The 16,326-nt window shown below is 43.0% G+C and overlaps 1 protein-coding gene across 2 annotated transcripts in view; it reads left to right on the top strand.

The window, feature by feature from the left end:
* The window catches only part of sema5ba (sema domain, seven thrombospondin repeats (type 1 and type 1-like), transmembrane domain (TM) and short cytoplasmic domain, (semaphorin) 5Ba), a 539,592-nt gene that overhangs the window by 427,979 nt on the left and 95,287 nt on the right, over positions 1 to 16,326 (top strand). For both annotated transcript variants that reach the window (XM_072260941.1, XM_072260942.1), the window contains one exon: positions 6,972 to 7,153. In XM_072260941.1, coding sequence (XP_072117042.1) covers positions 6,972 to 7,153 — 182 coding nt within the window. The remainder of the gene's footprint in view (positions 1 to 6,971; positions 7,154 to 16,326) is intronic.

Here is a 16,326-nt window from a genome sequence, read left to right as displayed (position 1 = left end):
CGAATCAACCAGGTAGAAAGAAAGTTCTTCATGATGGTTGCCTTCGAGCACAAGTTGGAGTGGTTGGGTGGAAAAGTGGATCTGGACGATGCCCAGAGGTCGACCGTCCAGCGCCTTGACATTGATCTTCTCGTAATTCCCATGTCGGAACACCCCATCTTTGAGCTAGAGATGTCCGTGAGATTGCCAGCTGCACCAGAGTTGATAAATGCCTTAAGTTCATGGGTCTAAGACCTCCACGACAAGGAAGCTGCGAGCATTACAGAATGAGGGGAAACTGACTGAAGAGAGAACTGACCCGTCAGGATTCCCCTCCCTGCTGATGGGTATTCTCTTTTACTGGACACTAGGAACATGCCGCCTGGAAGTGTCCTGGATCACCACAATAGAGGCAGGAACCTGTTCTGCGCCGTTCTCATTCCTCCAGAGACAGGCGCATGTGTTCTACATGCATAGGCTCCTCCGTGGACTGGTGCTGGGTGGTGAGAGAGGGAGAGAGAGCGAGGAAAGACGGTGGTCAGACGGCACATAGGAAGTTCGAAACATTCTTTCCCTGTGCCACTCAGTTACCTGGTAAACCCGAATGCCAGATTAACCAGGTCATCCAGACCATTCTGCTCATCCCGGACAGAGATCTCATGTCAGACCCCTGTGTTTGGTCCACTCTGGAAGGCACTGATGAGAGATCTCTCATTCCAACCCGTCTCTACTGAAAGCGTGTGAAATTTGACTGCATAGGCTGTCACTGTTCCTCCGCCTTAGTACAGGTCCAAGAGTTGGTGGGCAGCCTCCTGACCCTGTACTGGAAGATCAAAACCCTCCTTATCTCCGCCACAGAATGTCAGAACGACTGGGCTATGGGGTATCCTTGCTCCCGTAAAGCATTGAACAGGCTGAGTGAGGGTCCATCTGGAAGGTTGACCATGTACGCCAGTCTTCACGCACCACCACCAAAGCGACCAAGCTGAGCTTGGAATGTTGACTTGCATCGGGCAATAAAATTCCTGCAGCCATCAGGATCACCAGAATATCTGCCTGGTGGTAGAGTACTTGATTCCTGAACAGATGCAGGTGTCTGTGCGGGTCTGAAGGCGGGAGTCAGTTCAGGTCCGGGAGCGGGAGCATTAGTAACAGAGATTGTCGAGCAGCAGAAATGGAAGCCCTGCGAGATGCTGGGAGTGGGACTGAGGTGGCCAGGAGCTACTGAATTGCGTTGGCAAGAACGTTAATGGGCATTGGCAGATGCTGGCTGTCCACAGTGAGCTCGTAGTCGGCGGCCATGAGTGACGAAATCGCAGACAACTAACTCTGATTGTCTGTGGTGATATAGTCACCGTTGCAGCTGGGGATGATACTGGACTTGTTGGCACGAGATTATAGACAATAGACAATAGGTGCAGGAGTAGACTATTTGGCCCTTCGAGCCAGCACCGCCATTCACTGTGATCATGGCTGATCATCTGCTATCAGTATCCAGTTCCTGCCTTATCCCCATAACCTTTGATTCCGCTATCTTTAAGAGCTCTATCTATCTCTTTCTTGAAAGCATCCAGAGACTTGGCCTACACAGCCTTCTGGGGCAGAGCATTCCACATATCCACCACTCACTGGGTGAAAAAGTTTTTCCTCAACTCCGTTCTAAATGGCCTACCCCTTATTCTTAAACTGTGGCCTCTGGTTCTGGATTCACCCATCAGCGGGAACATGCTTCCTGCCTGCAGCGTGTCCAATCCCTTAATAATCTTATATGTTTCAATAAGATCCCCTCTCAGCCTTCTAAATTCCAGACTATACAAGCCCAGTCACTCCAACCTTTCGACATATGACAGTCCCGCCATCCCGGGAATTAACCTCGTGAACCTACGCTGCACTCCCTCAATAGCAAGAATGTCCTTCCTCAAATTTGGAGACCGAAACTGCACACAGTACTCCAGGTGTGGTCTCACCAGGAGTACAGCTGCAGAAGGACCTCTTTGCTCTTATACTCAATTCCCCTTGTTATGAAGGCCAGCATGCCATTAGCTTTTTTCACTGCCTGTTGTAATTATCTGCCTCATTGTCTCCGTAACTTCACTCAGAACAGATTCCATTGCCTGTCTCTTACCTGACCAATGAATCTCAGGGCCAAGGTTAGTCAGTCAGTCAGTTTCTCTCTCTCTCTCTCTCTCTCTCTCTCTCTCCCTCTCTACCTCCCTCCCCCTCCCTCCCCCCTCTTCCCGCCCCCAGGTCCATCTTTGTGTGGGCGAGACTTGCTGTCACTGAGTTTGAATATGGCCCAAGCGCGGAGTGAGAGACACTGAAGCGGTCAATAGTCCACAGACTTTAAAGCAAACAGAGTTAGAGGGAAAAGAAAACAATAAACACTAGGCCAAAGAGGGCCGCTAACTAAAACTCTCAAATGGAAAACGAAGACAACACTGCGGCTGAAAGGAATAACTAAATATAAAACAAATGCCGCTAGTCTTCAGAGTCAGTTCACTTGACAGACCAATTTCTCAGGCAAGGCCGAATGCAGAGGCAGCAAAATGTTGCTGTGTTGGGTTCAAGTCTCCGCAAGCACCATGACAGAAAAAATGGAGTTAAATACTATCACAATGAAATAATAATTAGCTGACATGTGCATATTCACCAGCACAATTGCCATATCTGCAGCGCTGCCGAATCCATAGCTGTGATACTAAAATTACAATCTTCTGCATCTTTTCCTGATGCTGTGCATTGGAGCCTCTAAATCAGACAATGATACATGGAGTCATTGAGTCATAGAACACTATAGTACAGAACAGGCCCTTTGGCTATTCTAGACCATGCCAAGCTGTTAATCTGCCTAGTCCCATCAATCTGCACCCAGGCCAAAGCTCTCCATATCCCTTCCATCCATGTACTTAGATTTAATTTCTCTCAAATGTTGAAATCAAGCCTGCATCCACCACCTTGCTGGCAGTTCATTTAATACTCTCACCACTCAATGAGTGAAAAAGTTCCCCTTAATCATTTCACCTTTCATCCTTAACCCATGATCTCTAGTTGTAGTCTCACCCAACCTCAGTAGAAAAAGCCTGCCTGCATTTACCCTATCTAAACCCCTCATAATTTTGTATATTTCTATTAAATCTTCTCTTATTCTCCTACAGTATAGGGAAAGAAGTCCTAGCCTATTCAACCTTTCTCTATAACCCTGGTCCTCAGGTCCTGGCAACATCCTTGTCAATTTTCCCTGTATTTTTTCAATATTATTGACATCTTTCCTGTAGGATAGTGACCAAAACTGCACATAATACTTCAAATTAGGCCTCACAAGTCTTATACAACTTTCACGTAACATTCCAACTCCCGCACTCAATACTTTGATTTATGAAGGCCAATGTACCAAAAGCTTTCTTTACAGCCCTATTTATCAGTAACACCACTTCCAAAGAATTATAGATCTGTTTTCCCTGATCCCTCTGTTCTACCACATTCCTCAGTGTCCTGCCTCTCACCGTGTAAGCTCTATCCTGGTTTGTCCTCCCAAAGTACAGCACCTTACACTTGTTTGCATTAAGTTCCCTGCCATTTTCAGCCCATTTTTCTAGCTGGTCCAGGTCCCAATGCAAGCTTTGATAGCCTTCCTCACTTTCCACTACACCTCCAGTCTTGGTGTCAGCCATAAATGTGCTGATCCAGTTACCCACATTATCATCTAGATCATTGATATAGATGACAAACAACAATGGACCCAGCACTGATATACTAGTCACAGGCCTCCTGCCAGAGAGGCAACCCCCTACTACCAGTCTCTGACAGTATCCAACCAGTCAGAATACTTTCCACGGTACATCTGTAGAAATTTGCTGAAGCAAATTCTTCAAGCAAGGACAAGGATTATGTCTTTGTCACTGTATCTTGAAAACTATTTGTTGCAAGAGTAGACTTTAGTGACAGAAGAAAACTCATAAAGGAATATAACAATGAGTCTGTCAATCCCTATTTGATGGTAAACACAAGAGATTTATTCCCCTGGATAAATACTGCCCGATTTGCTGAGTTCCTCCAGCATTTTGCGTGTGTTGTTAGTTGAAGATTATGGGGACCTGGTACAGAAAAGGATTGAGGCAAGTGTAGATCAGCTATGAACACATGGAATCATGGGGCAGGCTTGAGGGCCCAAGTGGCTCAATCATAGAGTCATACAGCATGAAAGGGGCCTCTCAGCTTATCTGGCTCATGTCAACCAAGATATTCTTCTAAGCTGGTTCCACTTGCCCATATTTACTCATATCCTACTAAACCTTTTCACTTCATATACCTATCCAACGGTCTCAAAGATGTTGTTAATGTACCTGCCTCAGTCATCTCTTCTGGTAGCTTATTCCATATACTGACCATCCTCTATGTGAAAAATTTACACCTCAGGTTTCTGTTAAGTCTCTACCCAATCACCTTGTGCCCTCTAGTTCTTGATTCCCCATTCCTTGGGGAAATATCCATGTGCATTCATCCTGTCTATGCACCTCATGATTTTATCCAACTCCATAAGATCACTGCTCATTCTCCAACTCTCCAATGAATAAAGTCCCAGCCTGCTCAGCCTCTTGCCAATCTTCAGTACCTCGAGCTCCTATAAGGTCTTCATGAATCTCCTCTGCACTCTTGCTCCTACGTTCCTGTCTTTCTTTGATCTAACGTTTATTTTGATTATAATGTGTGAAGGTAGAATGTGATTGGTACCTTTTTACCATAGATAATCTATCACAATACTTTGGAGGAAATCTCTCTCCCCAGGGACTGGCTGATGCATAATATTGAATGATGAAGTTTAGTGCAGATAAATGCGAGGTGTTGCATTTGAGTGCGACAAACCAGGGCAGGACTTGCACAGTAAATCACAAGGTCCCGGGGAGTCTTGTAAAACAGAGAAACCTAGGTATGTGGTTTCATAAAAGTGACAACACAGATGGACAGCTTGCTAAAGGAGGTATTTACTAAAGAAGAATGATACAGAAGGCCTGCCTTTATTGGTTGGAATATTGAGTACAGGAGTGGGATGTCATGTTACATCTATACAAATCATGAGTAAGGCCACATGGCATTTGGAGTACTACATATGATTGTGTTCTCTCTGCTATAGGAAGGATGCCATTAAACTGAAAAAGGTGTAGAAAAGCTGCCAGAAGAAGAGGTAGTAGTGGGTACAATTATAGCACATATAAACCTTCAGTGGTTTGGAAAGGCTTAGAAGGAAATGGGCCAAATGTGGGCAAATGGGACTAGCTCAGTTATGGAACATGGTCAGTGGGGACAAATTGGGCTGAATAGCTTGTTTCCTTACTGCATAGCTTTATGGCTCTATGACTAACATAGATATGCTCCACTGATAACATAAAAAGAATCAAGTTTCAGAAGCAAGGTGCAAGAGAACGTTGCTACTTATGTCAATGGCATATCTCTGAAGGGTGTGTTGCAACAGAAGCACCTGGATGGAATATGCATAAATGCTTGGAAGCGACAGGACCTGTTGAGAGAGAGGTTTGTAATGCATATAGAATTTTGGAATTCATAAATAGAGGCACAGAGAGAAAGAGCTGTACGAAACAAAGGTGAAGCCAAGTGTGACAGTTGCATTCAGTTTAGGGAAATCTGAATGTCCAGCAAAGAATGAAGAAGAGATTCAACAGCACAGTTCCTGGAGGAAAGGTTTTAGCCTTAAGGTTAGATCAGAGAAGTTGGAATTGTTTCGCTTGACCAAAAAGAGATTAGAGTCATGTTTTATGGAAGTCAAAAAGTTTGTGACTAGTTTCAGAAGAGTGAATAAATGGAAAAGTTCAAAGTAACATTAAAGTTCACAGTAAATTTAATTATCCAAGTACATATATGTCACCATATATTATACTGTGATTCTTTTTTTTTGCAGGAGGTCACAGTAGAACAGAGAAACACAATAGAATCAATGAAAAAATTACACACATCTGCAAAAGACAAAATAAAAAAATACAAAAAAAACACAATAAATAGGTAAAATAAATAATTCTGAGAACATGAGTGCTTGATAATGAATCCATGGTTTGTGATCAATGATTATTTCGGTGTTGTGGTGAGTGAGTTATCCACTCTGTTTCAAGAGCCTGATGGTTGAAGAGTAGTAACTGTTCCTAAACCTGGTGATGTATGACCTAAGGCTCCTGTACCTCCTTCCTGGATGGAAGGAAATGGAAGCTGTTCCCATTAGCAGCTGATTACCATTACAGTTAAGAACCAGGAGTACAGATCTGGAAAAAGGTACAAGAGCAAACATGTAGGAAAAAAATGCTTTTAATCTGGAATTTAAATTGGTTTACTATTGTCACAGGTACCAAGATACAGTGAAAAGCTTGTCTTGCATACATACAGTCCAAATCATTCCCAGTGGGTAGAACAATGTAAAACAATAACAGAATGCAAAATGAAGTGTAAATTCTGCAGAGAAAGTACGGTGTAGGTAAACAGTAAGGTGAATGATCATAACAAGGTAGATTGAGAGGTCATGATCCATCTTATTATACTAAGGGACTATTTAAGAGTCTTATAACAGTGATGTAGATGTTATCCTTAAGCCTGGTGGTACATGCATTCAGGCATTTGTGTCTCCTGCCCATTGCAAGAAGCAGCAAGAAGTATCTCATGGAGAGGAGGCTGGTTTCTGTGATGTAATCCGGAATGCACTTTTGATCTTTAACTGACATTTATTTACAACATAATCAATTTATATCTTCAAAGGGCAATTGAATAGGCATTTGTGGAAACTAACTTGCCTGGGGAGAAAGTTGGAGAGTAGGACTGATGGGATTGCTGTAATAGCAGCCAGCACCAATTCTGTAGCTCAAATTTCTCCTTTTCTGTTTTAACAATTACATGTTTTCATGCACAGTGCAAGTGACCAGAGATGAATTTAAATGTTTTATTTATTCTTAAGTATATTTGGGCTATCTAACAATTGGGCTTCCTTGATTCAGATGAGAAACCTCACAGTGGATGGTGAATTTGGACCTTGGTCTCCATGGCAACTATGTGAGCATGCGGACAAGGAAGCTACGGGGTCATGCATGTGCCGTTCAAGGTCATGTGACAGCCCTGCTCCACAGTGCGGAGGGCACGAGTGTGAAGGGTCCAGGATTGAAGTGGCAAATTGTTCAAGGTATGAGGACTCCATTCTTATATTGGGTCAACTTGAGGAGGTTTGTGTAACAATGACAGTTTTTACATGCTTGGTGCAGTTGAGCATAGCCTCTTGGTTCAGATGCAAAGTATAGTCCATGAATATAGTCCACTGCCCTGACTTATTGTCAGAGGTTTCAACTTCCAGGTGATGTAACAAAACTCATCAAATGGAGTACTCTGTTCAGTTCTAGTTACCTCATTACAGGAAGGGTGTGGAATCTTTAGAGAGGGTGCAGAGGAGATTTACCAGAATGATACCTAGATTAGAGAGCCTATCTTATGAGGAAAGGTTGAGTGAAGTTGTTCTTCCCTTTGGAACAAGGGAGGATGAGAGATGACTTGATAGAGGTGTATATGATGATAAGAGACATAGATACTGTAAATGTAACGTGATTACAGAACCATTGACCCTGGTTCAATTCTGCCACTGTCTAAAAGGAGCTTGTATGCTCTCCCTGTGACATAGAAACATAGAAATCTACAGCACATTACAGGCCCTTCGGTCCACAATGTTGTGCTGACCACGTAACGTACTCTAGAAACTGCCTAGAATTTCCCTCAGCATAGCCCTCTATTTTTCTAAGCTCCATGTACCTATCTAAGAGTCTCTTAAAAGACCGTATTGTATCCACCTCCACCACCATTGCTAGCAATGCATTCCATGCGCCCAGTCTATGTGAAAAACTTACCCCTGATATCCCCCTTGTAGCTACTTCCAAGCACCTTAAAACTATGCCCCCTCATGTTAGCCATTTCAGCCCTGGGAAAAAGCCTCTAGCTATCCACACAATCAATGCCTCTCATCAATGTATACACCTCTATCAGGTCATTTCTCATCCTCCACTGCTCCAAGTAGAAAAGGCCAAGTTCACTCAATCTATTCTCATAAGGCATCCTCCCTAATCCAGGCAACATCCTTTGTAAACCTCCTTTGCACTCTTTCTATGGTTTCCACATCCTTCCTATAGTGAGGTGACCAGAACTGAGCACAGTACTCCGTGGGGTCTAACTAAGGTCTTGTATAGCTGCAACATTACTTCACGGCTCTTGAACTCAGTCCCACGGTTGATGAATGCCAACACACCATACGCCCTCTTAACAACAGTGACCATGTGGTTTCCTCCCACATTCCAAGGATGTATAGGTTGGTAGTTAATTGGTCACGTGTGTGTAATTGGACTGGAAGCTGCTGCTATTGTGCTGTATCTTTAAATAAAATAAAATCTATGTCCCTCCTGATTTTATATGCTTCTATGCACCACTGTTTTGAAAAATGGCTGTGTAATGCATTCCCCAGTGTCCCTATTAATTGTTAACTCACATCCAAAAAGATTACCTGGTTATTTTTCCATTCCTCTTGTAGTAGTGGATTGGGACAACCTGCTCAAACTATACTAGATGGCGTTTAGTATCTAGTGCAGTCTTGTAGCGGACTGATGTCCTTTCTATAATGAAATTTTGCCCTTCCTATTATGGACATACATTTTCTATAATTGACTGGTCAGCATGAACATGTAGGCTGAGTGACTTGTTCCTGTGCTGCATTATTCTATGACTCTAAGACCACCAGACCATAAGACGTAGGAGCAGAATTAGACCATCGAGTCTGTTCCACCACTCCATCATGGCTGATTTATTATCCCCCTCATGCCCATTCTCCTGTCTGCTCCCTGTAACCTTTAATGCCCTTACTGCACTTTGTAGTTAAGAACCTATCAAACTCCACCTTAAATATACACAATGACTTGGCCTCCACAGCTATCTGTGCAAATGAATTCCACACATTCACCACCCCCTAGCTAAAGAAATTCTTCCTCTGTTCTAAAGTGGCATCCTTCTATTCTGAGGCTGTATCCTCTGGTCCTAGACTTCCCCACTACAGGGAACATGCTCTCCACGTCCACTCTATCCGTGCCTTTTAATATTCAGTAGATTTCAATAAGAACTCCCTACTTTCTTCTGAAGTCCAGTGAGGTATCAAATGTATATGTTAACCAAATGTATACTTGCTACATGCAAATTGGTTAATACAGTTTCTACATCAGAACAGTGACAATGCTTCAGGAGGTATTTCATAGTATGTATGTACTGTACTTGTGATTATGAAAGATGCTCTTTAATGGAATTCTTGCTCTTTTTATTTTGTCCGGCATCCTGGAAAAGTTTGTGGTTGTCAAGGTCACATAACTGTCTCTCAATTTCATTAAATATCTTGGCATCTTCTATTACCTAATAGCCAGAGATTGATAGATTTCTAGATATATTATGTTAGGAACATTAGGGAGATTTAACAGACTCTTAGATGGGCACATGGATAAAAGAAAAATGGAGAACTAAGTGGGATTTATCTTAGAGTAGTTTAAAAGGTCAGCACAACACCGTTGAGCGAAAGAGCCAGTACGGTGTTGTTCAGTTCTATGTTGTATGTTTTATATTAGAGAAATGAAGGGCTATGGGGACAGTGCAGGGAAATAGTAGTGAAATGAGGATCATCTATAATCTCAGTGAGTGGCAGAACAGATCTGAGTTGCTTCCGGCACCGCCATTAGAATCTCTGCTAATTACTAATGCCAATCTTATGTCTTTGGAATGTGGGAGGAAACCAGAGCACCCAGAGGAAACCCACGTGGTCATGGGAAGGACGGACAAACTCCTTACAGACACGTTGGGAATTGAACCCAGCCAGCAGTCACTGACTAGCTGTAAAGTGGTATGCTAACCGCTAAGCTGCCATGCCACTCCAGTGCAGAGTGATCTCCTGCTTCCGGACATAAAAATATTGAGCCTCTATGTCGTGGAGACTCAGTTACTAGTTTGTTATTGGTTTAACAAGATGCAGTGGAAAATTTATCTTGCGTACTGCTTATACAGATCAAATCATTACACAATGCATTGAGGTAGAACAATAATGTTGCAGAATAAAATGCAACAGCTGTAGAGGAAGGCAGTGCAGGTAGACAGCAAGGTGCAAAATCATAGAAGGGTAGACTGCGAAGTCAAGAGTCCTTCTTATTATACTAGGGATCCATTTAATAGTCTTATAACTGCAGGGTAATGCTGCCTTTGAGCATGGTGATTTGTGCTTTTAGGCTATTGTATCTCCTGCCTGAAGGGAGAGGAGAGAAGAGAAAAGGTCCAGGGTGGGTTCAGTATTTGATTCTATTGCTCCTTTACTGGAGCAGTGAAAACTGGGACAGCATTATAGTGTAGTGGTTAGCATAATGCTGTTACCGCCCCCAGTGACCTGCTTTCAATTCCTGCTGCTGCTTATAAGGAGTCTGTATGTTGTCCACGTGACTGCATGGGTTTCCTCCTGCTGCTCTGGTTTCCTCCAACATTCCAAAGCGTATGGGTTAGAAGGTTATTTGGTCATGTGGATGTAGTTGAGTGGTGTGGTTTCACTGGGCCAGAAGGACCTGTTACCATGCTGTACCTCTAAATAAATAGAATGTCAACGGAGTTCGTACAAAACCCAGATCAATAGATTTTTGGATATTAGGGAAATGTCGTTATATGAGGATGGGGCAGGGAAATAAAATGCATATATAAGCTGCCCCATTTGCCTATATTTTGCCATTATTACTAGTAACCTTTCGTAGACATATATGGTGTATTCCTGCTCTGTTTCCTACATTCTATGTGTATGGTTAAGAATGCTGAGCACATACCTGAGATTGACAGGCTCAGACTCCGTGCTGTTCTAGTCAGCACAGCAGCAGTATTACACCAGGCGTTAGCCTCAGACTCTGGGAGAGCAGGACAAATCACTCTAGAGCGAACAACACAGCAAAGACAAGAGTTGCGGCTAGATTAGAAACTGTTCAATACTCTTCATGTTGCTGCAATTTAAATCTTGTGGAGGGATTTCCTTCAGTCTGTTTCCTGCCCTCAATAATTCCATGGTACATCTGGTAGTACTTCTGCCTAGTTTCACATATTATACCTGGGTTAATAATCACACCATTGAATGGCATTCTCCTAAGGCATTCTAGCTGCCACTGAGGACTGGTGTTGATCTAAACAGCATGAGATGTAAACATATGTTTTTAATTAGTCCCCCTGACACTACACAAACACAGTTTGGTGTACCAGGTACACTCCTGAATTCCAGGGCTGTCTGTGTGGAATTGCACATTCTTCCCAAGACTGCATGGAAATTTTTCCAGTTTCCTCCAGCATCCCAGGATTTGTTGGTTGTTATCTTAACTGGCTATTCTAAAGTAGCCCGTATGTAGGAATGTGGGAGAATCAAAGGGGTGGTGATGGGTATGAGCAAGTTAACAGGCTACAGGAAAGCAAGTGAGGTGATTGTCCAAGAGCTCGCATGTACTCAAAGGCTGAAGGGCTTTCTTCTACGAATAAACTCTTCTCGGACTTCCAGCAGAAAAAGAATTTTAACAAAGATGAAGGTCTCACTCTAAGTAAGGACTGGTATTCAATTGTAAACAAGGTAGGACATCAGAAACCCGATTGGATGAGGACTAACCAATCAGGAGGGATGGATGAAGGGAGTATATATACCATTGAACTAGACATGCCCAGGCATCATCCCTGATGAAGATGGCAGAATTTATTATCAAGATGTTGGTTAAAATCGATACTTGTACCCGATTGGAAGCCGGAGAAGCACTTATTTGTCATATATGCCGGGAAAGCTCGAGATCCTTTTTTGGCTTCCTTCTGCATTATAATGAATTATGAGAAATAATACAGCATGGAAACAAAACCTTTGATCCAACTCATCAGTTCTGACCAAGATGCCTATCTAAGATAATCCATGAAGTAAGAAGCTTGGAGGGGGTAGCACATAGAACATTACAGCACAGTACAGGTTCTTCGGCTCATGATGCTGTGCTGAAATTTCAACCTACTCTAAGATCAATCTAAGTTTTCCCTCCCACATAGTCCATTTTTTTCATCATCCATGTACCTATCTAAGAGTTTCTTTAATGCCCTGAGTATATCTGCCTCGACAACCACCCCTGGCTTCCACTCACTCATGTAAAAAGTGTACCTCTGACATCCCCGCTATACAATCAGTGACTACTTTATTAGGTGTATTTTGTGGTCTTCTGCTGCTGTAAACCATCCACTTCAAGGTTCGATGTGTTGTGCATTCGGGGATGTTTTGCACACCGCTGTTGTATCATGGGGTTATTTGAGTTACTGTCACTTTCCTGTCAGCTTGAACTAGCCTGGCTATTCTTCTCCGACCTCTCTCATTAATAAGGCATTTTCTCCTGCAGAACTGCCGCTCACTGGGTGTTTTTGTTTTTCACACCATTCTCTGTAAGCTTTAGAGACTGTTGTGCATGAAAACCCCAGAAGATCAGCATTTTCTGAGATATTCAAACCACCTCGTCTGGCACCAACAATCATTTCATGATATAAGTCACTTAGATCACATTTCTTCCCCATTCTGATGTTTCATCTGAAAAACAACTGAACCTCTTGACCATGTCTGCATGATTTTATGCATTGAGTTGCTGCCACATGACTGGCTAATTTGATATTTGAATTAACAAGCAGGTGAGCGAGTGTACTTTCCTCCAATCACCTTAAAATTGTGCCATCAGGTATTAGCCTTTTCATCTGGGAAAAGGTTTCTGGCTATCAATGCCTCTTAGCATCTTGTACACCTCCTATCAAGTCACTACTCATCCTCTCAGTTGACAGGTGGAATCATCTCCCTCTGGTTTCCCTCCTTCACTTTATTCCATGATCCACTGTCCTCTCTTAATAGAGCCTTTAACCTCTTTCGTAGTTCACCTTCCAGGTTCTTACTTCATCCCCCTCCTCAACCCATCTACCTTCCCTCTCACCTGGTCTCACATATCACCTGTTAGCTTGTACTTCTCCCCTTTCCCCCTATTTTCTTATTCTGGCTTCTACCCCCTTCCATTCCAATTCTGGTGAAGTGTCTTAGTCTGAAATGTTGACTGTTGATTCCTCTCCATAGATGCTGCCTGAACTGCAGGGTTCCTTCTGCATTTTGTAGGTGTTTCAAAAATTAAAATCTTGCTTGCAGCAACATCAGAGACATGTTGGTACAGACAACACACACAACATATATAATACAAGATGGTGAAGAGGAAGAAAGAGACTGTGCAATTAGAAGATATTAGTGCAAAAACAAAACACAATTGGAGACAAGTCCATGTTAGTGCAAGAACTGGTCTGTAGTGTTCCATTGCTGAAGTAAAGTTAGGTTTATGCAAGTTGGTTCAATAACCCGATAACTGTAGGAAAGTAGTGGTTCCTGAATCTGGTGGTGTGGGACTTCAAGCTATGTACCCCCTGTCTGACAGCAACAGTGAGATAAGACCATAAGACAAAGGAGCAGAAGTAGGCCATTCGGCCCATTGAGTCTGCTCCGCCATTTTATCATGAGCTGATCCATTCTCCTATTTAGTCCCACTCCCCCACCTTCTCACCATAACCTTTGATGCCCTGGCTACTCAGATACCTATCAATCTCTGCCTTAAATACATCCAATGACTTGGCCTCCACTGCTGCCCGTGGCAACAAATTCCATAGATTCTCCACCCTCTGACCAAAAATATTTCTTCACGTTTCTGTTCTGAAAAGGCGCCCTTCAATCCTTAAGTCATGCCCTCTCGTACTAGACTCCCCCATCATGGGAAACAACTTTGCCACATCCACTCTGTCCATGCCTTTTAACATTCGAAATGTTTCTGTGAGGTCTCCCCTCATTCTTCTAAACTCCAAGGAATGCAGTCCAAGAGTGGACAAACGTTCCTCATATGTTAACCCTCTCATTCCCGGAATCATTCTAGTGAATCTTCTCTGTACCCTCTCCAACGTCAGCACATCCTTTCTTAAATAAGGAGACCAAAACTGCCCACAGTACTCCAAGTGAGGTCTCACCAGTGCATTATAGAGCCTCAACATCACATCCCTGATCCTATACTCTATTCCTCTAGAAATGAATTCCAACATTGCATTCGCCTTCTTCACTACTGACTCAACCTGGAGGTTAACTTTAAGGGTATCCTGTACGAGGACTCCCAAGTCCCGTTGCATCTCAGAACTTTGAGTCCTTTCCCCATTTAAATAATAGTCTGCCCGTTTATTTTTTCTGCCAAGGTGCATAACCATACACTTTCCAACATTGTACTTCATTTGCCACTTCTCTGCCCATTCTTCCAATCTATCCAAGTCTCTCTGCAGACTCTCCGTTTCCTCAGCACTACCGGCCCCTCCACCTATCTTCGTATCGTCAACAAACTTAGCCACAAAGCCATCTATTCCATAATCCAAATCATTGATGTACAACGTAAAAAGAAGTGGCCCCAACACTGATCCCTGTGGAACACCACTGGTAACCGGCTGCCAACCAGAATAGGATCCCTTTATTCCCACTCTCTGTTTCCTGCCAATCAGCCAATGCTCTATCCACGTATGTAACTTTCCTGTAATTCCATGGGCTCTTATCTTGTTAAGTAGCCTCATGTGTGGCACCTTGTCAAAGGCCTTCTGAAAATCCAAATATACAACATCCACTGCATCTCCCTTGTCTAGCCTACTGGTAATTTCCTCAAAAAATAGTAATAGGTTTGTCAGGCAGGATTTTCCTTTAAGGAATCTATGCTGAGTTCTGCCTATCTTGTCATATGCCTCCAGGTACTCTGTAACCTCATCCTTGACAATCGACTCCAACAACTTCCCAACCACCGATGTCAAGCTAACAGGTCTATAATTTCCTTTTTGCTTCCTTGCCCCCTTCTTAAATAGCGGAGTGACATTTGCAATCTTCCAGTCCTCCGGAACCATGCTAGAATCTATCGACTTTTGAAAGATCATTGCTAATGCCTCCGCAATCTCCACAGCTACTTCCTTCAGAACACGAGGGTGTATTCCATCTGGTCCAGGAGATTTATCTACCTTTAGCCTATTCAGCTTCCTGAGTACTTTCTCTGTCGTAATTGTGACTGTGCACACTTCTCTTCCCTCCCATCCTTGAGTGTCCGGTATACTGCTGATGTCTTCCTCAGTGAAGACTGATGCAAAATACTCGTTCAGTTCCTCTGCCATCTCCTTATCTCTGATTACAATTTCTCCAGCATCTTTTTCTATTGGTCCTATATCTACTCTCACCTGTCTTTTACTCTTTATACACTTGAAAAAGCTTATAGTATCCTCTTCGATATTATTTGCTAGCTTCCTTTCATAGTTAATCTTTTCTCTCTTAATGACCTTCTTGGTTTCCTTTTGTAAGGTTTTAAAAACTTCCCAATCCTCTGTCTTCCCACTAATTTTTGCTTCCTTGTATGCCCTCTGCTTTGCTTTAACTTTGGCTTTGACTTCTCTTGTCAACCATGGTTGCATCCTTTTTCCACTCGAAAATTTCTTCTTTTCTGGAATATACCTGTCTTGCACCTTCCTCACTTCTCGCATAAACTCCAGCCACTGCTACTCTGCTGTCTTTCCCGCTTGTCCCTTTCCAGTCAACTTTGGCCAGTTCCTCTCTCATGCCACTGTAATTTCCTTTACTCCACTGAAATACCGACACATCAGATTTCGGCTTCTCTTTTTCAAATGTCACAGTGAACTCAATCATGCTATGATCACTGCCTCCTAAGGGTTCCTTCACCTCAATCTCTCTAATCACCTCCGGTTCATTACACAATACCCAATCCAGTACAGCCGATCCCCTAGTAGGCTCAACAACAAGCTGTTCTAAAAAAGCCATCTTGCAGACATTCTACAAATTCTCTCTCTTGAGATCCAGTGCCGACCTGATTTTCCCAATCCACTCGCATGTTAAAATCCCCCACAATTTTCATAACACTGCCCTTCTGACAAGCCTTTCCTATTTCCTGTTGTAATTTGTAGTCCACATCCCTGCAGCTGTTTGGAGGCCTATAAATAACTGCCATCAGGGTCCTTTTAGCCCTGCTATTCCTTAGCTCAACCCATAAAGATTCTGCACCTTCCGATCCTATATCATCTCTTTCTAATGATTTAATATCATTTCTTACCAATAAAGCCACGCCTCCCCCTCTGCCTACCTTCCTATCCTTCCGATACACCGTGTATCCTTGGACGTTCAGCTCCCAGAGACATGCATCCTTTAGCCAGGTCTCAGTGATGGCCACAATATCATACCTGCCAATCTGTAGCTGTACA

This window comes from Mobula birostris, chromosome 6 (assembly GCF_030028105.1).
Source record: "Mobula birostris isolate sMobBir1 chromosome 6, sMobBir1.hap1, whole genome shotgun sequence".
Taxonomy (NCBI): domain Eukaryota; kingdom Metazoa; phylum Chordata; class Chondrichthyes; order Myliobatiformes; family Myliobatidae; genus Mobula; species Mobula birostris.
Note: the sequence above shows the minus strand (reverse complement) of the source record. Positions and strands in the feature narration are given on the sequence as shown.